The sequence below is a fragment of the Vitis riparia genome, chromosome 2 (assembly GCF_004353265.1).
Source record: "Vitis riparia cultivar Riparia Gloire de Montpellier isolate 1030 chromosome 2, EGFV_Vit.rip_1.0, whole genome shotgun sequence".
NCBI classification, from domain to species: Eukaryota; Viridiplantae; Streptophyta; class Magnoliopsida; order Vitales; family Vitaceae; genus Vitis; species Vitis riparia.
In genome coordinates this window covers 12,764,729-12,787,061 of record NC_048432.1, presented here as the reverse complement: position 1 = coordinate 12,787,061, position 22,333 = coordinate 12,764,729, and the positions used below count along the sequence as shown (strand labels likewise).

The following is a 22,333-nucleotide window of genomic DNA, read 5'->3' as shown; positions in this document are numbered from 1 at the left end:
TTAAATATAAAAATATATTTAAAATGAAAAAAATTACAATATTTAATTTTATTTGCATGTCTTTTGTATTTTGAAATTATTATATTAATTAATTTATATTATTATTTTTAATTACATTATATAATTATTATAAAAATAAATATGGAATTGTTTTATACTTTTATACAATAAAAATTTGAAAAAAAAAATATTAATTTTGTTATATATTTTTATTTGTAAATATAATACAATAAAGAAGTTTCATAGCTTCACAATTAAGCTTCAATTTTTACACCTGGAGGTCCCAAGTTTGCAAATTTTTTTTCTTCTCACTAACTAATCCTATATCGAAAATGGATATATATATAGGGATTATGAGATATAAAAGGTATGCAAGAATCATTAATTTGTATGACTAAAAGCTTATTGGGCTTAATGACAAATGGATTGAATGGGCTCCTCATAGAGTAATCCAGTTCCCTTAGGAAACATTGTCATTTTAGTGCAAAATGCATCAAAATGTTTTTTTGGCTTAAAAAAAAAAAGTTGAACGTGCCGGTCTAACCGTTGGTTCAACCGCGCTGAATTTAGTTCAACCTTTGGCTAGCTCAATTGATCGGACCGAATCGAAACCGTGATGGATATGTTCGGTTTGATTTTTAAAACCATGGTTTGGATATCTCGACTTCCTCTTATGCTTGTCTATTAGACATGTGGTTATTAACTAGCATTAGCGTGCTAGTTATCTTAACAGTGGTCTACTCCTTGGTGACATACTTTTGTTAAATTTATTATTACTATTTTAGAATTAGAAAAAATTTGGAATTGATTTACCTTTATAATTAATTAATAAAAAATGTATTTAATTTTTTAATATCTTATTAAAAATAGTTAGTCCACTTTGTAAGAATATTTTGAATTTTTTTTTTGAAAATTATCAAATAGAATGGCTCTTTGATGATAAGTCCTTTGAGGGGTCACCAACTTTTTAGTTTCACAGTTTGAATGACTTTTTTCTTCCTATTACTTTTGAGAAAAACAAAATAAAATGGTTACTTACATGGACAATTAAAATATATATATATATATATATATATATATATATATATATATATATATATATATATATTCAAGATAAGATTATACGTCATCTTCTTTTTACAACGCTTCATACTTTCCACTTTAAAGTCAAGGATCTCTTTACTTTGTCTTTTCTTTATTTATTTTTTCTAATTATCATTGTTATTATTATTATTATTATTATTATCAATAATCTATCAAATAAGAGTAATATTAATATTGCTATATATAATAATATAATAATTAATTATAAACTATTATTTTAAAAATATTATAAATAACTTATTCAAATAATAATATAATAATGATTTTACAAATTATTATTTCATTCGGATAATTAAAAAATAAAGTTATTATATTTTTTATTATATAGATTTCATAAGAAAATATTATATTAAATATTTGTTTTTATAATTGTTAAAAAGTGAAATTAAAGCACATTGCAATGTATTGTATTTTTAATGTATTTATGTTATAAGTTCAATATATAGTCGTCATACCTACATTTTGCTTCTTTTTCTTCTTTAATTATTACTATTGTCATTATTATAAGAATAATATTAGGGAAGTGTCAAATAAGAATAATATTAGGGAAAATTATCAAAAAGAGTAGGCAAGGGGTGATAATAACTAGAAAGTATTATCATAAGAATAATATTAAGGAAAATTATCAAAAAGGGTAGACAAAGTGTGATAATAACCGGGAAATGCCACTTATTTTAAGAATTCATGTGAAGGAAAAATTATAAAAAATGATAGGCTATGGATGATAATAACATGGAATGGTAACTTATTTCAAGAATTCCTGTGAATGACAAAATTTATCATAGGACGATTTTATCGTTTGAATGATGTTTTCTATATTGCTGATAAATAACTTTGTTATGTTGTTTTATATATGTAACATACAATTAAAATTTCATTATCAATGAATAATTATTTTTTATGAGCACTTATCAATTGAATAATATACAAATATTCAATTGAATAACACACAAGTATTTGTTTGGTAATATAACAAGTGAATAACACATAAGATATGTCCATAATTGTCAATTTTGTAAAAAGGAATGTTAAATTCCTAAATTAGATCATGTCATAATGCATCATATTATAACTATAACTATGTTATAAGAATAATGCATTTGTGTTGTACTTAAATTTTATAATAAAATCGTTAGTGTTCAAAATGCTTTTTTATAACCCGTTGGTATTAGTATTGACACATTATATAATTTTATATTTATCTTATATTAAATTGATAATTTTGTATAAGACATGTATCAATTATAACATGAAAAATACTTTCTTGCAATTTACAAAAGACAACTACATAAGGTAAAACTTTTTACATAACTTGTAATGACCAGTGCTAATGAAGTTCTAGATACCATCTATCATTGCATGGAGAATACACGAAATTCATAAACCTTTGTTAAGAATTCATTGAGACTATTTGAAGATTAACGATGTTAAAATGATTTGCAAGTTAATGAATTCGTCGTACTCTATGTACACACTAATATTTTTTTTTAATTATCATATTCATTGGGTATACTAGAAATTCAAATAATTAGATAAAAAAAAGAGTTCAATTATTTTAACATTTATGGCATATGTTTTTTTTTTTTTTTGATATAATATGATTCTCAATAGATTCTACTCATTCTATTAAAAAATTTCATCAGTATTTAACATAAGTTGTAATTTCCATTGATTTTCTTATTGCAAATTTCTTATACATATTTTCCTAGTTGAATGTGAATCAAAGTTACTTATATATAACTCATTAGCTAAATATTTATGAAAAAATTGATTATTTATAATGATTCAAGTTGCTCCTCATTGGCATCAATTCATTGACCACTATTACTTGTATTATGTATTTAGTTATTTTTATAAGGAAACAAAACTATGATCAAGTGTTTATTTGAAAGAAAAGAATTGAATAGCTTAAAATTTGATCATGTCGTAATGCATCACACTTGACATTTTTATAATGTAATGTTAGTATCTAACTGCAATCTAATAAGTCAATATATTAATAAAATTTTGATGTTAGTAGTTGAAAGTTATTTTTGATATTTTTTACTTTTACTTTTGCTATAAGACCTTTAGAGGAATATTTCACATTTTCTACCATCCCACGGAGAGCTTATCAAAATTGGTGACCTCTTAGAGTACTTATCACCACCAACCCGTTCTATATGGTAGAAAATATAGGGAACAGTTGTCTTGTATGCGTACAATATTGTAGAGGCTTTGATGAAATCATTGTCCTTTCGTATAAGAGGAGGTTGTTGCAATGAGACCCTCTTGACAGAGACAGAGTCTTGAGATCATTTTGTTCACAAGTTTCCCTTAATCATGTTGCAGCAACCATATGACATATAATTAATTAGTTGCAGCCATATTGTGGGTACCTGGACAGTAAGCTATCCGAATGAGAATACCCCAAGGAGTAGGGTATCCGGATAAGCAATCCATCCGTCCCTAGCAATAATGATTCTAACGACACCATCCGTTCATAATTGTGCAAGAAGTCAAACACCATAAATGGATCCTGTGTGCTCCATTTAACCATTGAGCCACGTCAGTGGGTCAATTTGGCAGGGATTACATGCCGTAAAGGAATGATTGTTACAAGCAGGGAGCCATGAAAACAGAATGGATACAGCTAGAAACAGAGGGAGACAATATGATCCTAAGAAAACTGTCAAAAAATCCTGACTAGTTAACTTAGCCATCCAAGGGGTTTGCCTGGATCACATCTGGACATACTTTTTTGCAGGTCCATCCAGAGCAGAGTGGTGGACGCTGCACGAAGGGAAATTGTTGATCAAAGTACCAACACAAATGGCATCTAATTAATTAGTACAAAATTTTTTTCCTTGTTATTAAACACATGATCTCTATTTCGAGCAATCTTACTCATATAAGCTATCAAATTGGATGTAACCAGCCCAACCCATAGGAGAATATTGACATACACCTGTGCTTTTGGCTTAATACGAGCTACGAGAGAAGTACGGAGTCATCATATGGAGTAGTACCTGACCTATCAAGTCATATGGATTCTAATATATACATTCAGAGGAGCAACATTGAGATAAATTATTATTGATTATTTATGTTGTAACTCTTTCAATAAATTGTAGTAAAATTAATATAATGAAACCATCAGTAGATGTTCTTTCTAATATTTAGGAGACTGAGTCCGAACATTATGAAGTTCATCTAACCTTGGTACATTGAATGTTTTCTTGATCCAACTCCCTGAAAAATAAATATGAAAAAAGAAGAAGTCCAGACGCCTTTTATGTTGTGACCCTGTATTAAACCCAGCTTGGATGATATGTTGAAGTTACAAATTCATCAAAAGTTTAAACTATTAGATACAAAGACCAACATGTATATCAAGTTTACTTGGAATTTTGAGGATCGCTTATCTTTGGTTGCTTGATGCTCCAAAGCTCTCTATAATCCCTACATGGTAGCCTGCAAAGTAGAGATAGCTGGAATGGTAGGAACAGTCAAGGAAGTGTACTTGGAATTGAAGAACAAAAAACTTCAAAGCAAATGGTTAAAGTCAGAAACTAAAGCAAACGGTAATAGTCAGAAACTATAGTGTCTGGTATAAAAGAATATGAATGCAAATAAGATGAGAATGAAGATAAATCATAACACAACGTAGAAAAGAGGAATCAAAATCTTAATAAGAGTGAAATTTGACCTCACTAGCTTGTTAAAAATCACAAAGAGTCATATCACAACACGTCTATGAAACCAAAAAACCATGCATGTTCAAACAAATATTCTTTTTATTTCCTCAAAATTATTATTCCTGTACCTCACAATTGTTGTATATCCATTACAGTAATACTCTGGACAGATGCACAGTTCGACCAAACTTGATGAAACCAGCTCCATAAAAGATGCTTGCTTCGATTTTCTTTAAAATTACTCTCTCCCAACTGTTGTATACAAATTACAAGTGTGTAATTTTATGCACAAGACACTCACAGCTCACAAATTTCATGCACATGAAGTTGTAGAAAATGAATCCTATGATTTTGAGGAATCAGACGAATTGTTCCAGATGCAAAAATTACACATAGCTACTGTTTTGCTTGTATCGAGTCCAAGAGAGATCAAAGCCAAAGGCATTACATAGAGCTGCGATGCTTCTGCAGGCCCAAGAGAAGATCAAATCAATCTTGGATAAAGACCTCTCATCTACAACCAAACCAAGAGTCCACTGCAATAGCAACATAGTCTTTATTCAGCTTCTGAAGGTTGCAGAGGTTGCTGGGAGTCATCAACAACCCTCATGGGCTTCCATTCAGATTCTTCTTGAGGCTGTCTTAGCGCCACAAGATGGAGAGCATCACTTTGGACTTGATAAATATGACATGCCCATGGGTATGAATCAGGTGCAGACCATACCTTTTGTTCTTCAAATACAGTTTCCTCAGCAAGGGATTCTGCAACACAATATGCTAAACTGGGTTCTGGTTCAATGAAATCTGCCACAACAACACATCCAAGAGAAACAAATCCTTCTGGAGCCCTTGGATACCAAATTGACACTGGGTTTATGTAGTCATCTGGGCAGTTTCTCCACACCTTCATAAAGTAAATAATAATAATGTAAGATATGGTAAACAAGCATCTCAAAGAGCACAAATAACTTGGGGCACGAAAAAGAAAATTATCTGTATTGGCTAACACAGATTTAATGCACCATCAGGTTACTCACTCAATAATTATACGATTGTAGGTGCCCATTCCATTTTTATCAAAAAATGGAGCACCTAGAACTTGATATCTCATTTTTGAAGTCTTGTACAATCACAAATGACAAAGCAAGAAGTACTTTTTTCCATACTTGTCAGAAGGCTTTTTTGTCAATCATTAGTTGGATATTTTTGCTTGACATCCAAAATGGATGTATGATAGGTTGACTAAACATCGTATTTTGATCTAGAGGACTAATCAAATATTCAATTGTTTTCTCCACTCCCAGCCTTCTTGACCAATGCTTAATGCATTATCAAACTTTTTCATGCATTTTATTTCTTTCTATAGGGTAAAACTGAAGGTTTTGAATGATGATGCCCCTTCAAACCCATCCCATCATGGATAGTATTATCTCCTTCTATACAAATGAATATGGATATATAAGATTCTCCAATTTGCATCTATATTTCTTAGTAAGATGAGAAAAGTCAAAGGTGACTTCATGGTTAGATTGGGTTAAATTAGGTGAAGGGCTGATTAATTATTATCCTGATAATGCCAAATTTGGGTGTGGTTGCATTTCCATTGCACTCTTTTATGGACTTTGTTCAAAGAACAACAAGAAGTTGATTCCAGAACCAATGTTGTCATGATGGTTTCTGCATACCATTAGACATAGAACTGGAGGCCAGCCTGGTAATTGACAAAAACTCAACATTTAAACCAGAGAGGTGTTTTTTTTGGTTAATCTCTCAATCTAATTGCCTTTTTGGCACCTTTGTATACTCCTTGTGTACTCTAGTGTCCCCTCTTTTGATTAGGCTCTGTTCATAATATTATTTTTTTGCCTATAAAAAAATAAAAATAAACCAAAGAAAACCATTAAATCCAGAAAATGACTTAAAGCCACAACGATAAATAGGAAATTCGAAATATTACTAATAATGGGTTAGTGTTAGGTGATGTTTATTTATTTATTTTTTATCTAAATCTAAATAGACTTTAATTTAAGTCTTAACAGTACGCAATAGTCTTTAAGTATGTTGCTATGGACTTCAGTCATTTTTAAATTTGTTTGCTTTTTAACTAATCACTTTTTCTAAGACAATTTTGTCTCAATGGAAAAAGTAAAATTTTTTTTACCTTTATTAAATCTTAAAGCAACTCGCTTTAAGACTTTAAGTTAAAAAATAAACCACCCCTTAGTCTTGCTTGTGCATTTTATCTATGAAACCTCAATAGCAGGCAACTGAAAGAAAAAGCTAACTCAAAGCAACAAGTTGATTTAAATATGGTTGTCGTCATGATGACTGCTGCCTACAGCTGGGCATAGAACCAGCATGGTGTGACAAAGGCACAATTTTTAATCCGAAGAAAAGCCTTAAATCCAGAAGACAATTTATAGCCACAAGGGTAAATAAAGGAGATAGAATATTTGGTGCTGGGGTCTACCTAATGTGATCGCATATGAAGAGTCAAATTTGACTCACAAAGCATAAAACCCATTGAAATACAAAATACGACAATATCTTTAGGTCAGAATGTTACAGTTTATGAAATATGATTCATTAAGACTAATGTTGGGGGCTGGGGGTTGAGGTCTATCTAATGTTGTCACATGTGAAGACACAAATTTGACTCATAAAAGGTTATATTTAGTAAAGTAGCTTCTCTTAACTGCATAGATATAAACATGTCTGCACAGTGTGTTTGCCCTACCTAATGTGGTTACGACTGAATACTCAAATGGGATAACATTAAACCATAAAATTCATTGAAATGAGAAAAATATCACAATAAGCCTTAAGAACTGTATTTAGCAGGGTAGCTTCTCTTAACTGTAGAAACAGAGAGAGAGAGAGAGAGAGAGAGAGAACCAAGATAAGATGTTTAGAGAAAGGTTTTAATTTGCAGACAACTTGTCCTAAATGTATAGAGCCTTAGGATAAAAAATATATATAAGGTTACATTGTAGAATGGCTTCTCCTAACCATACAAAGAGATTTTATTTTACTTTATTTTTTATTTATTTATCTTCTTTTTTTTGGGGAGGTTGGGGGTGGGTGGGGTTTACTCATAAAACTCCTGAAGATAGAAAACAAGACAATAAGCCTTAAGATAAAAATCTATAAGAAGGTACAATTTGCAGAATAGCTTGTTCTAATTGTACAGGAGTTCATGCCGATCCTGATATTCACTTTCTATTTTGTTTCTATTAACAATCATTTTTTTTAAAGATTGATAGAGATTAAAAGGCTAAGACTCAGATAGAAGCAGAAAAAGAAATGAATTAGAGCCATTCAATCAAAACAAAAAAGAGTCATGCCTTTCCAAGATGCATTACTTAGTTAATATTATTAGGAGAACAATAGAAGAATTAAGATATCACCTAAAATGTTCTAGACTTCAAATATGACTAAATTTGGTTGCATTTATGTAATGGATTTAATGGGACCCACCAGGGGAGTTAAGAGTAGGGGGATTCAATGTTCTTACCAGGTCATAACCCACTGGAAGGGCAAATCGTTTGCCAACATTATGATAAACAGCAGCGACATTTGGAGGGTGGCAGCCAACACGAGCAACATCCCCAATAGAGACATACCTGAGGAAAATAAACTGCGTTCAGATCTCAAAAATGATAACATCCTAGCTATATCTGATGATATAGAAGCCTTTTTCTTGAAATCCAATAATTGAATGCAATAGCACTACCCATGGAAAAAGGTTCAGGTAAATTGGAAGAAGACTCGAGATGTAAGTTAAAGAGTTACTCAGTTGCAGAAGTCTAAGCTCATAGTTCTTACTCAAGTAAAAATGACTTGATTCTTAACTTCCCATAGGCAGTGAAAACTGAGGCAATATATGACAAACTCAAAATATGAACATTAAGATTGGTGGGAATATAAAAATTATATGGAATATTCAACATTAGGATTTAAAGTATCCAAAATCTTGAATTTAGCTCTTAGATATGCCATTAAATTCCAATGATAGTGAAGCAGGATGGTGGTGATATGGTGAGAGAGGTGGCAGGGGTTTTGGAACATGGTATTCGGGATGGCAATTATGTGCCTCTCAATTCCTCACAAGGGAGGATTGGGAATGACACTTATTTAGGTAGATATTAAAGAGAACATTTGGGCCTCCAGATCCTCCTTCCAAATCCTATAACCAGTTAAAACAATTAAACAGTTGCTGACAAGAGGAGAAACAATAAAATAGACACAAGTGATATAGGCCCATAGTGAGGGGATTAGTGGTTACCCGTCAGGGCAGACTGGTCTCCAAATGCTGCAGATTCCATCACCTTCTGAAATCTAAAGAATGAAACACACTAAGACTAACACATTCTAGTTAACTAAAATTTCAAAATGAAAATAGACACAGCAAGAAGGCAGTTATATACCTGCATCCTGCACAGCGTGCATCGACCTTTTGAGTTTTGTTCGCTGCTCCAGATCTTCAAAAAGTTGATACTATGTTTAACAAATCTTCTTTCATCAGATGTGGAACAAAATGAAGAGAGCTCTCTTGACTGAATAATGGATTTATTCTGCATACATGGGTCTTTTCCATGCGATTCACTCCAAGCAAAATACACATGTCTCTGGCTTGAAGGAACCTGCACGTGGAGAATCATATTAGGGTTGCCAATATGACATCTCAAGGTAAATTCCAATTCATACACAGCAATGACCTTTAAAATCAGGCTTTTCATGTCAGACTGGAATGCTTTCCACATCTTATGCACTACTGAAGAGATCTTAACAGCTTGAGGTTCCCCTTCACTTGATTCTTCTTCAACACTGCACTTAATGACTCGAGCAAAGTTTTCTGATCTCTTAAAATTTCTGAGGTGGAGAATTAAGTGAGAGGGTCTGGGAGAGCCTGCTTTTGCCAACTCCACTGCCATGAGTTCTTCCCAGGGGACATCCCAAATAATCTTGCAAGGTTTCTTATCCATCTTATCTGGAGCCAGACACTAGATAAAAGCAGAGAAAAAAGGGAACAGCATGTCAATCAGACAAAGACATTCAATGTAATCAATAGAGCAAGAGTGAATAGAGTAGAAGTATGTAATGTTAAGTTCCTGAGCCTAACCTGCAGCAGCATGACTCGCTTATTGGTTATTAAAGCAATTCTTTGGTAAGGCACGGAAAAGTGGTCTTCATAGTAATCAGACCAGGCAAATTTTGAGGGCTCCTTGAATATTTCAGTACAGCCAAAATGGCGGCTTGCTTCTGCAAGGTAAAGTACCATCTAGAAACAATAAAAAGATACATATCAGGAACTGGGTACACAAATCTTTTATTATGAGGGATCAAATAGCTAACATTTAGTTACACTTTAAAATAGGCCAACATTTTTATTTTACTCTGCTATGTTCCTGACCTAGTAAGAGGTAAAAATATCTTAAAAAACTACATCCTAAAATTATAAGCCATTAAATGTTACATGGATCTTAACCAGTACTGTTTACAATAACATACGCTCTTTCGAATGTGGAATTATGGGCCGAGAGATAGAGAGAGAAAGTAGTGATTACAATATCATAAGCGGAAATTATATGTATTAAATTCTCTCTAGCTCTTTGGAATGTGGAATTATGGGCCAAAAAGAATCAGTGTGGAGAAAGTCTACCTGTCCAACAGCTTCTCTCTCAGAATACTCCCTAAGAACACCATCAGCACGAATAGCCCGGGGGTTTCTGATTCTCTGGAAGGTGGTCTTGTTATTCAAAACCTCTAAGCATCTGGAACAACTTGCACCAATTCCATCAACAGTCAATGAGAAAAAATCTAAAGCTCCACTAACTGGCTGTACAATGAATCCCAGGAAACCTCGTCCAAGACCATGAGCAAGTCCTAGGAGGCCATTCTGTCTTGCACTCTCCACAGGCTTTGTCACTACTCCAGATACTCCAAACGCAACACCTTGTGCAAGAGCTTCTGTTCCTTGGATAATTCCATCACCCACCCCAGTAATTCTCCTTGACCACACCTGAAATTATGTTGCAGTCACATTTTCCAATTCATATTGCATTCATAACTATTGATTAAACAAAGAAAAAGAAAAATTACCTGCTTTGAACGTAATTGTAGAAACTGTCCATCTGTTGAGAGCTCAGCAAACCCTTTACTAAGAGAAGCCAACGTTGAGCTTGCTGCACCAAGTACATCTACAGAAAATATCAAATGTAAAGGATTATGGATAAGATCTCTCCAAATGCGGTTTCCAATGGCAGGAATGACAGAACTTTTCCGCATGAATCTGTCTCTGTGCATCACTTTCCTTAAATGCACCTGAAATAGAGGAATGCAGAGTTATAATGGAGCAGAAGTTACATCATTCTAGAAAACACTATAATATCAATTATAATCTTCCTAAAAGGGAATCCCTAAAAAACCATCATTAAAACAATGGGAATATTATGAGAAATTGGGTGAACACTTGACAGGTTTGTAAATGGAACTGGGGAAGACACACAATTTACATCAAAATTTATGAAAATGGATTGGACAACACTAGTAATTATTAATAAATATGAAAACACTATGCATTTGAGCCTCATACTTCTACCATAGGTTATCAAAGTAGCCTTTTAAATGAAATGTGACACATGCTTGTTAGCGTATGTCGCAACAAAGATGGTCCTATTAAGGCAATTTGCAAAATATGAAAAGTCGTCATCAAATAATAATATTAAAGCCATTAAAGTAGATTTATTAAAACCATAGAAGATAGAAGGAAGCGATATCTTTCAAAAAATAAACCAAAGCACAACAAAAGAGAGTGGACAAAAATACAAAGCAGCCACCTAAGGCCTCAAAACCATCAAGGAGAATACGTGTTTCTGTCAAAAATCTTGTAGATTTATTATTTTATTCTCTGAATATTGATTTTATTCTTTGAATATTCTTGTACAGCATCCAATAGAGGTCTTGAAGGATCTAGTGCTCCTCTTAACCAAGCAATCAGCTGTCTGGTTTGTAAATCTAGTCTTCAAGCAAGAGGCAAAACAATCTCTGGAAAGACCCATTATCCTCCTCATCTAATGAGAAAGATGACAAGGTGTCCACAAAATAATTTCCAAGCAATTCTACTCCATAAGAAGGTTGCTGACACCCAAGACAACAACAGTATTTGAATAAAGGCTCTAGAGCAATAATCATTCTAGAATTAATCCCCCTAATAACAAGCTTCTCCAAAAGCTAAGAGCTCACATAAATTGCCGTCTTAGTATTAGAAATTTGGAAATGAACCTCTATTTGTTAGGCTTTTTCCCTAAAATATATCAACTATCCTAGGTAACATGGTAACTGAAAAGAAAGAATGATAATTATACTTGTATATTCACTGGATATCTTTACAACATATTCAAAAAGTTTACAATGTGAAAAAGAAAAGAAATTTACACAATTCTAGACCTAGAATTATTCCACCAAATCAACCACTAATTATGGGAAATAAATTAAGTGTACAAAATAAGAAACAAATTCAATTAAATCCCAGATTATATAGGTTGTATAATCCAATAATAACTACACCGATTCTCTAGCACTTCCTCTCAAGCTAATGTATAATGTTCTTCCTTCTCAACTTGTTTATGATAGATTAGACAGGTTGAGCTGCAAGTCCTTTGGTCAATATGTTAGCCATCTATCAAGTTTCTCCTTGAAGAAATGATGATAAACTTCAACCTACTTGGTTTGGTCATGTTGAATTGGATTGTGGGCTATACTGATAGCCAACTTCTTGTCATAGAGTGTTCATAGGACCTTCCCAACTTACTCTACAATCATTAAGAATAATTTTTATCAAGAGAAACTCATGCAGTCCACACACCCAAAAGTGCTTCAACACTCAACCTAGCAACACGAATTGTTTCTTTTCCTATTCTAATCCCTTAAGGCCTCTTGAATAGTTTTTGAGTATGCCAATAGAGTCAAGCTTGGTAAAACACTCTGAGATGTAGAAAGGTTATCAAATGAAACAAAGTTGGTCAAAGGGTGTTGGTACAATGTCTTTTACCTTTTGTAATGAAGAGTATAGAACACATCAGAACTTAGGTTTTAGTACCTTCTTTAGAGTTGATAATTGGAGTAGCACTCATAGGTTAAGGAGTAGACTATATTTTCTTAGAGTAAACTTGAGTGGTGTAGCATATCTCTTCCTCTCTCCTTTGAATGATAAAATCAAGAATAACGGATTGAGAAACCCCTAGTTTAGAGCTAGTGGGCTTGGGTGAGTTTGGAGGATGACTCGGGGAATGATTAAGAGAACTTGACACAAGAACAAACACTAGATCAGAGTTAAGAATAAATCAATTTAAGTGTCTGGAGTCAACAAACTTGGAAAAGATTCCTTCTATTGAAAATGGCTCCCTTTAAAGATAAGGTTGAGAAAAAATGGTTGACTCTCACAGAAGGTAACATCTATAGACAAAAAATTTCCTTGAAGTTGAATAATAACACTTATCTCCCTTTTTTGATAAGAGAATAGCCAACAAATACACACTTAATTTAGAATCAAGTTTTGTTCTGTGGTGAGCATGGATGTGAACAAAGGCTACAACACCAAAAATTCTAGGAAATATACGACTGTAGGCATGAAATGAGGGTTATAACATTGATGAAAAACAAAAAACTAATATAACTACTATCCAACTAGACTAAAACTAGGTTGCTCCAGACACCGTTGGAGCGAGGATTTATTTAGGAGAAATCTGGAAAAATACCTTTGCATAAACTGGAAAAAAAAAAAATTATGGATAATTACTTAACATATTTCTTTTGGAAAATAAATTTTTTTAACACTTTAAAATTTGTATCATTCAAGTGTTAGAAATACTAGAAATGTTTTCTAAAATCACTACCAAACGCATTCTTCTTTTACTTTCTCACTATTGTATGTATATAAATTGAAATATTGAAATTGAATTTATTCACATATTTTTTGGCAAATTAAATACATAGGCATTCTCCCCCAATTTTCTAAATGATTTTGTAGGGTCCTTTCTTTCTTTTGCTTAGCTTGGAATAAGAGTTAGTTAGAAATCTTTCCTTGTGTAGGCATCCTATCACCATGTCTCTTTCTTCAAAGCTTTGGTTGCGTCTTTTTTTTTTTTTGATAGGAAACAACAAATATATATATTGAAAGAATAAGACGTACAAAAGAAGGATGAGGAATCCTTCCACCAAAGATAAAACTAAACAACACAATAAAAGAACAAGAAACTACACTATGAAAACTACGAACAAACTCTCTTGGCTAGACCATCTCGTTGGAACTACACACTGCTAGCCAATCTATTTGTAACACGTTAAGGGGAATGCCCTTAAAAACCACAGAACAATAAGCCCAAAGAGAAGCTAGGAAGTGAATGGAATCCCATAAATTCTCTAAATTCCTAGTTTTGTCCTCAAATATCCTAGCATTTCTTTCTCGCCACACTACCCAAATTAAAGCAATGCACGCATTTTGCCACAAAACTATCCCTCTTTTGGAAGTGCCAAAACCTTTATAATTGATAGACATCATGTCTGAAATGCTTCTTGGAGGAACCCAATCCATCTTGGCTAGCTGAAATAACCTGTACCACAACCCCATGAATAAGGAACAATGTAGGAAAAAATGATCTGCTGATTCTCCTTGCCTCATGCACAACTTACAAATGTCAAGACTAAGAGCTTTGTAGGGTCTTCTCAATTGTAGCAAGTCATTAGTGTTTACCTTCTTATGTGCCACTAACCAGACAAAGGACTTGACTTTGAAAGGGGCTTGAGAATTCCATACAAACTTAGTAGGAAAACAAGGAAATAAATCGGGCACTTGGGACAAGGCTATAAAGAATGACTTGACTGTAAACAATCTTGAAGAAGATAAAGACTAGGATCTCGCATCTGAAGCCGAGGTGGATAAATGCATACAATGAAGAGATCGCATGAGGCATTCTAGATCTTCTATCTCAAAATCGGAAAGATTACGACGGAAATTAAAGTTCCAAGAGAAAGGGCAAGCAGAACCGAGAATTGAAGAAATAAGACTATTTTTATCCGTGACTACTCTAAATAGTCTTGGATATTGGGATTTCAAAGGCTGGTCCACCCACCACAAATCTTCCCAAAAGCGAATTCTTTCCCCATTTCCTACCACAAACCGAGTAAACTTGGAAAATTCTTGAAAGACTTGTGCAATAGCCTTCCAAGGACAACGATGTGACCATCTGACTAAAGTGTTGGCATCCCAACCATTTGTATGTGTCCCATAAATGCTTAGAATGACCTGATGCCACAGAGTTGTACTCTCTTTAGGATACCTCCACAACCACTGCCCTAAAAGAGTGAGATTCCTTAAAGAAATTTTCCCAAACCCCAAACCCCCTTTTACCCTCGGCCTACACACTACATCCCAACTAACAAGATGATCTCTTTTACCTTCCCCAACCCCTGACCAAAGGAAATCCCTTTGTAATCTCTCAATTTTTGCAGCCACTGAAGCGGGAATCTTAAATAGAGAGAGAAAGTAACTAGGAATATGGGAAAGGCAAGAGTGGATAAGAGTTATCCTACTTCCGAAAGATAAGTAAGCCTTTTGCCACCCGTTTAATCTCCTTGAGATTCTCTCAGTCATTGGATACCAAAATCCGCAAGCAATTGGGTTCCCTCCCAAAGGAAGACCCAGGTAGAGTATGGGCCAATCAGAAGCCTTGCAATCAAGCAACAAGGCTAGCCTAGAGAGATGATTCTGATCAAGGTTGATGCCAAAAAGATTACTCTTGTCAAGATTGACCTTAAGCCCAGAAATTTGCCCAAACACTAACAATAAACTCTTAAGAGTTTGCAGTTCTTCCGCGCAAGAGTTAGAAAAGAAGATGGTGTCATATGCAAATTGTAGATGAGACACCCTAGTTCTATTCCTACCTACCCTGAAGCCCTCCAACAAACTTCTTTTTTCAGCTTTCAACATCATTCTACTCAACACATCTGTGACAATAGTGAACAAACAATGGGATAAAAGGTCACCTTGCCTTAATCCTCTAGATGCCTTGACCCACCCTTCGGCATTTCCATTCACTAGAATAGAGTAAGAGATCGAAGATAGACAACTTCTCATCCAATTCCTCCATTTAGGACTAAACCTCTTCTTCTCCAACACGTGATCCAAAAAATCCCAATTCACATGGTCATAAGCCTTTTCAAAGTCAATTTTGAAGGCAACCCCTTCCTCCCCTGATTGCCTTTTCTCATCCACCATCTCATTGGCTATAAGAACTGCATTCAAAATTTATCTCCCTTGAACAAAAGCACCTTGAGTAGCGTCGATAGTTTCGTGTAGTACTCCTCTTAATCGCCCTGATAGAACTTTGACTATTACCTTATATAGGCAAGTGATCAAGCTAATAGGTCTAAAATCTGAAATCTTCTTTGTCTGGATTTTTTTGGGCAAAAGAACTATGAAGGAGGCATTGGTGCTTTGATTAATAATCCCGCTATTGTGAAACTCTGCAAACACCCTCATTAAGTCTTCCTTGATCACATCCCAACAATCTTGAAACACTGCAATGGTAAAACCATTAGGCCCCGATGCCTTATCCCTATCTAACTGGAAAATGGCATTAAAGATCTCTTCTTCGGAGAAAGGGGAATCCAACTTAGACGCACTCTCTTATGAGATTGGGGACCAATTTATGCCTTCGACTCTCCAAGACTTTCCAGGAGGACTCGAGTAGAGTTTTTTAAAATATAGTAAGATCTCCTCTGTGATGTTCCCGGAATTATCTAACACCAAGCCTCTTTCATTCTCCAAAAACTTGATGAAATTCCTGTTTCGTCTGCCATTAGCCACTTTATGAAAAAACTTTGAATTGCAATCCCCGTCTTTAACCCATTTCACCTTAGCTTTTTCTCTCCAATGAATTTCTTCCCTCAATATTAATTCCTCTAGCTCCCTTTTCTTAAAACTCTTTGAGCAAAAAGATTAGAAGAGAGAACCTTTCTTGCTCAATGGCATCAATGTTAGATATTTCATCCAAGATGCCTTTTTTCCTTTCCTTTAGCATTCCAAAAGTATTCTTATTCCAACCTTTCAATTTTACCTTAACAAATTGTAACTTCCTCATGAACCTGTGACCTTCCCAACCATTGCCTTCAAATTCTCTCCACCAACTACTAAAGCACTCTTTAAAACTTGGATGTTGTAGCCACATATTCTCAAACCTAAAAGGTGTTGGGCCCCACTTGAAAGGATTGGTATCCAAAACAATCGGCCAATGATCGGATGTCCATCTAGGAAAAACTTCTTGAAGGCTTTGAGGGAAGAAAAACTCCCACTCATTTGAATATAGAAACCCAATCCAATCTCTTGCACATCGGTGACTCTTGCATGTTTGACCAAGTGAAAGGGGCATTTCGTAAAGGGAGATCAATTAATTCACAATCTCTTATAAAACCATCAAAATCCCTCATGCCAGAAGTGAAACTAGAGCCACCCAATTTTTCTGAACTTCTCCTTAGAACATTAAAATCACCGCCCACACACCATAATGGATAAGAAAGGCCAAAAATGTCTAACAGCTCCACCCAAAAATCCTTCCTAAGTAAGGGACTGTTTGGGCCATAAACTATGGACAGCCACAAGGGTCCGCATCCATCCAACAAAAACTTGACTGAAACAGAAAAATATCCGATTACCACCTCCTCACTGCACAATTTCTTTGAGTCCCAAATGATCAAAATCCACCCTAAAGCCCCGCACGCTGGAAGAGTAGCCCACTCCTTATTCCTAACTGACCAGACACTACCTACAAACCTTCTGTCGCACACCTCTCTTTTTGTTTCTTGAAACACCACTACATCGGGATTCTTGAGCCTTAAAAAATCCTTAACCACCCTTCGTTTTTTCCTAGAACCCAAACCCCTAGTATTCCAACTGATGATTTTCATAAATACACCTTATTGACCCTAAACCTCCAAACCAACGCCAACAGATCTCAACTATCTGTGTAAAATCTGTTCTTCCGCCTTGAATACACCTTAATGTCCAGAGAACTTAAGACCTCACAAACTTTGGCCATTTTGTTGGGGGAAAGACCTTCAATTTGGAACCCACCCATTGGGGGGGACTCCGCATCACCCTGGCTAATTGTAACCAGATTGGGGGCCCCAAGAGGCGAGCTGGGATTGGGATTAAAGGATTTAAAACTCGGACAAAATGGTTCAGACTAGCTAATTGGGGCACCGCAACATCTCGGTTAGGATTGCCAACAAACCCAAGACAAAAAGCCCCATCGTCATTTTTTTGGGAAAAAATTTCATGAGTAACTCAAGGTTTCGTAGGAAACTGAGATTGAATGGCTGAATTGGGAAGAACGGGAACAGAAGGACTCAGGTATGGAAGAGCCAAGCCAGAGGGAGGGGGAAGAAGAGACAGAGATGACTGAGAATGTTGATAAGAAGATACTTCAAGGTTTTCCATTGCCATCATTCTACAAGACCCCTCAGAGTTGAGTCATTTTTCTCTGGTTACTGGATAAGAAGGAAAAACCTCGACTAATAAGGAAGACCCGCAAAACCCTTAAAACCTGCTCTGTCTTCACCTTTAGAGAAGTTGCACAATTTCTCATTCCCTTTTGATAGAAAATGAGCCTTAAGAAAAGACTTTTCCAGATGGGTCATCTCTGTGTAAAGAGCGCTTCGCAGAGATGGGCTGTTTGCCTCCCATTTCTTGGCCCAACAACGAAAGCGGGCCAATTAAAGAAACTCCCCTCTTCCGGCCCATATCAGTTTCAACTTGTGGATTGGGCTTAAGAGGAGATTGGGCCTTTCTCCCTTGTTTGGAGGCCCGAAGCCCATCCTCAACATTTGATTGGGCTTTGTCCCCTCTAGCCCAAACATCTCCATCCTGCCTTGTCCCGGCATACCCTGTTCTCATAATATTTGAATTCAAACTGAAAGATTGGGATGGTTGGGACCAGTTGTTCCCCACTGTCGGTCTTCTCTTGCCATGTGTCCCCACAGGAGCAAATTCAACCTTTTGACAAACTTTTCCCTCATTCATTCTGCCAACTGCCCCATCAGAAGACCTACCTACAACCATTGATTTAGCCTCCTCAGCTCTCTTTCCGCCACCTGTCCACGAGTGAGGTTCAAGCTTTTGCCGAGTTGACTCACCCATTTCTCTTCCTCGTCCAACGTCTTCCTCTCCAACCACTGCAACTGAAACTGTGAACTTCCATCCTCCATCTAATACCTTGATCAACGCTGGGAGAATTGATCGTTTCGTCACTACAACTCTCACCTTCGCCTTACTAAGATCAAACAGTTTTATCGTTTGCCAATCAATCTCTGTCACCGTCCCCGACTGCTCCATAATTTTCTTCAGATGTACCTCAGACCATAAATGAAATGGCGAACCCCGTAATTCTATCCAATCTTCTTTGAATTTCTCCTCTATTACTGAATTTTCCTTTGGCGACCATCTTCTTAACAAGACTGTAGGCCCACCCTTGATCCTGATTAACCTTAAATCGTGGAGTGATGAAGCTTCCTCTATGGTTTCCACTAAAAATAATCCTTTTCCACCGGAGAAGGGGACGATAGTCACCACACATTTATGCCCTAATCTTTTCGCCAAAGCCCGACCAACCTCAGCCCAGTTAACAGAACCAACATGACATTCGCACACCATAGCTCTCGCCGATCTCCCGACTGGAATAAGGCCTCCTCTCCTCTGTCCTTCTTCTTTGACTACATTCACGAAGGACCGACACAAAGGACCCACATGTTTGTGAAAAGTCCCTTCTTTCCTGCATTGTCTTTCCTTTTCAACAATACTCGAGGAGGGGACCACCAACATTGAAGACAACGCAATCTTTAGATTTTCCCATCCTCTACCATTCTCTCCCTCAGGTGTTACCAGGAAAGTTGACTTTTTGTTAGAAGTGAACTCTGAGAGCCTTATAAACCTACCATGATTGTTGAAGAAAACCTCCATTAAATGGACTCTGGTTTTTTCTCTTAATTTTCTGTTGAAACCCATGAAATTCTTCATCTCAATGGCCTTTGTCAAATGTTCTATCATCCAACCAACCTCTTCCTTCTCAAATCCTAAGGCGAAAGCAGAGCCTCTATTGTGCTCTGTAAGCGAACACCATTTTCCCCCAGCCTCACCTTCGAACCTAACCAAGAGGTCTTCCTCTCCATAGAGACCTTCAACGTCCTTGGCATTGTTCTTAAAATGACTATTGTGTACCATAAAACGTTAATTTAGATAGATATAATTGGTTGCGTCTCTTTTGGTTTCCATATTTTTTATACTTAGCATTCAAATCCTCAATCTTGAACTTGATTTCTTCATGTAGTTCTTTCATTAAGTCTAGCATGCTTTCACCAAATATCCTGTAGCCTACTTTGCCTCCTACTACTGTCTTGGCCATACTTATAAAGCTTTTACCACTACCTTGTCATTAGAAACTGTACCATAAAATATACAAGAAGCTCCAAGAGATCCTAAATGGATGGATGTCGTGTTTGAGGAAATGAGAGCACTTCATAAAAATGAAACTTGGGAAGTAGTTGATTTGCCTAGTGAAAAGAAATCCATAGGATGCAAATGGGTTTTTATAATCAAATATAAGGCTAATGGCTTCATTGAGAGATACAAGACAAGATTAGCTAAGGGACACACTCAAACTCTTAGCATTGATTACCAAGAAACATTTGCTTTGGTGGCTAGGATGAATTCAGTTAGAATCTTTTTATCTCTAGCTGTTGTAACACGATCAAGTGCTGAAGTTGAGTTTCGTGCATTAGCTTAGGGAATTTGTGAAGTATTGTGGATTAAAAATCTTCTCAAAGAGCTAAGATTGGGGCCTAAAGGACTGGAAACTACCAATTGTGATAGTACAATTGCCATCAGTATTGCTCACAACCTGGTCTAACACAATAGAATTAAGCATGTGGAGGTGGGCAAACACTTCATAAAGGAGAAAATTGAGACAGCTTGTAACTGATTTTATGTCTACTAAACAACAACTAGTAGACGTCTTCACAAAGCAATCATAAACGGCAACTTTCATTCTGTAATACACAAGTTGAAAATATATGATATCTATGCAGCAACTTGAGTCGGAGTGTTGGAAAATATGGAATATTTTTCTGATTTGATTATGGACTGAAATCATGGGATTTGAATTGAAAGTCAAATCATATCTCTATATTTATAGTAAGATAGGAAAGTTAAGAGTAATTGTAGGAATTTGTTTTTATTTTCTTACATAACCTATGCCCCCTTTTTTTTCCTTAATGTGTGCAACTTGTATAAATATATTGTAATTCAATCAAATCAACAAAGAACAAATTGTTCAGATTTCTAATTACTGCTTTGAGTTCTTATACTGAAGACTTTTGGGTACAAATTTCAATAGAGGAGCAAGAAAAACACAGCATATGAAGACATTGGCAAACTTTGGGACTAGGATGTAAACCAAGTGCTGTAACAAGTTGGTGGCAGATTGCTGACTTCTCGCGCAATATGCAGCGGTAGAGGGACTGGAAGATGCCACAAGGTTGACTCCTCAAACCTAATCTTCCAATGCTTGAAACAGCCTTTCTTGTCAAAAGAAAATCTTGAAAATTCCTATTCCTTTTCCTTTTCTTTGGTTTTTAGAAAAAAAAAAAAAAACTGATTACATACCCCCCTCTGAGACCTTCATATTCTCAGCTTTCAACTACCTATGTATGTTTTGTAGAACTATAATATTCCTTGTACTTCCTAGAATGATTTAGTGTTTTGACATAACCTAGATTGACTCTTTGACTACCTACTTAATAATACCTAATTCAAAGAAAATAGAAAGAATCCAAAAAACATATACGCTTCCATCAGTCTACCATGCATTATCAATCCACTTTTTCTTAATTAAATTAATCTATGTCCTCGGCTAGAAAAGATAAGAAAGGACCAGGGCAGTGTAGTTTGAAACAGTTGATTGAGATGATCTAGGGTGGTGTACATATTTTGAGCATTTTAATGAGCAGAATTACTTTCAAAACCACAAAGGTTTCTGAACATGATATATAAGGACTTCATAACTTGCCACCTTTTGAAAGGGCTCAAGCCAAACAGGTAGGACATTGTAAAATATAATAATTACCATATGCTTTTTTTTAATGAAGATATCACAATGGATCACTCTTGTTGAGTGCTCCCCATTAATGTAACATTGAATGGTACAAAATTCTGCTTAGAACGCTTAACATCTTAGGCCACCAAATAACAAATTTTGGGATTACATCTACTAACAACTTAGACCTTCAAATATAAACCAGAGAAGGAGATTGTCTTAAATAGGAGTAGGTTTTGTTTCAAACAATAAAAGTTGGGTTTGGGTCAAATTTCCATCACTTGCTATCATAAAATAAGGTAGAATAACTCCATTTGGACTTTTTTACCTATCATTAAAAAGAAAAAAAGAATGCCAGTACGTGACATGAAATAAGTTCCACTCCTTCAGCTGAATTAGCAATAT

General features: G+C 35.3%; 1 protein-coding gene across 2 annotated transcripts in view; it reads right to left on the bottom strand.

The window, feature by feature from the left end:
- Window positions 1–4,842: 4,842 nt before the first annotated feature.
- The window catches only part of LOC117929459, a 185,801-nt gene continuing 168,310 nt past the window's right edge, over window positions 4,843–22,333 (bottom strand). For both annotated transcript variants that reach the window (XM_034849741.1, XM_034849748.1), the window contains 8 exons: window positions 10,884–11,105; window positions 10,444–10,803; window positions 9,904–10,062; window positions 9,500–9,784; window positions 9,209–9,424; window positions 9,067–9,119; window positions 8,296–8,404; window positions 4,843–5,685 (listed from right to left, as the gene is read on the bottom strand). In XM_034849741.1, the coding sequence (XP_034705632.1) occupies window positions 5,338–5,685; window positions 8,296–8,404; window positions 9,067–9,119; window positions 9,209–9,424; window positions 9,500–9,784; window positions 9,904–10,062; window positions 10,444–10,803; window positions 10,884–11,105 (1,752 nt within the window). In that variant the 3' untranslated portion in view covers window positions 4,843–5,337. The remainder of the gene's footprint in view (window positions 5,686–8,295; window positions 8,405–9,066; window positions 9,120–9,208; window positions 9,425–9,499; window positions 9,785–9,903; window positions 10,063–10,443; window positions 10,804–10,883; window positions 11,106–22,333) is intronic.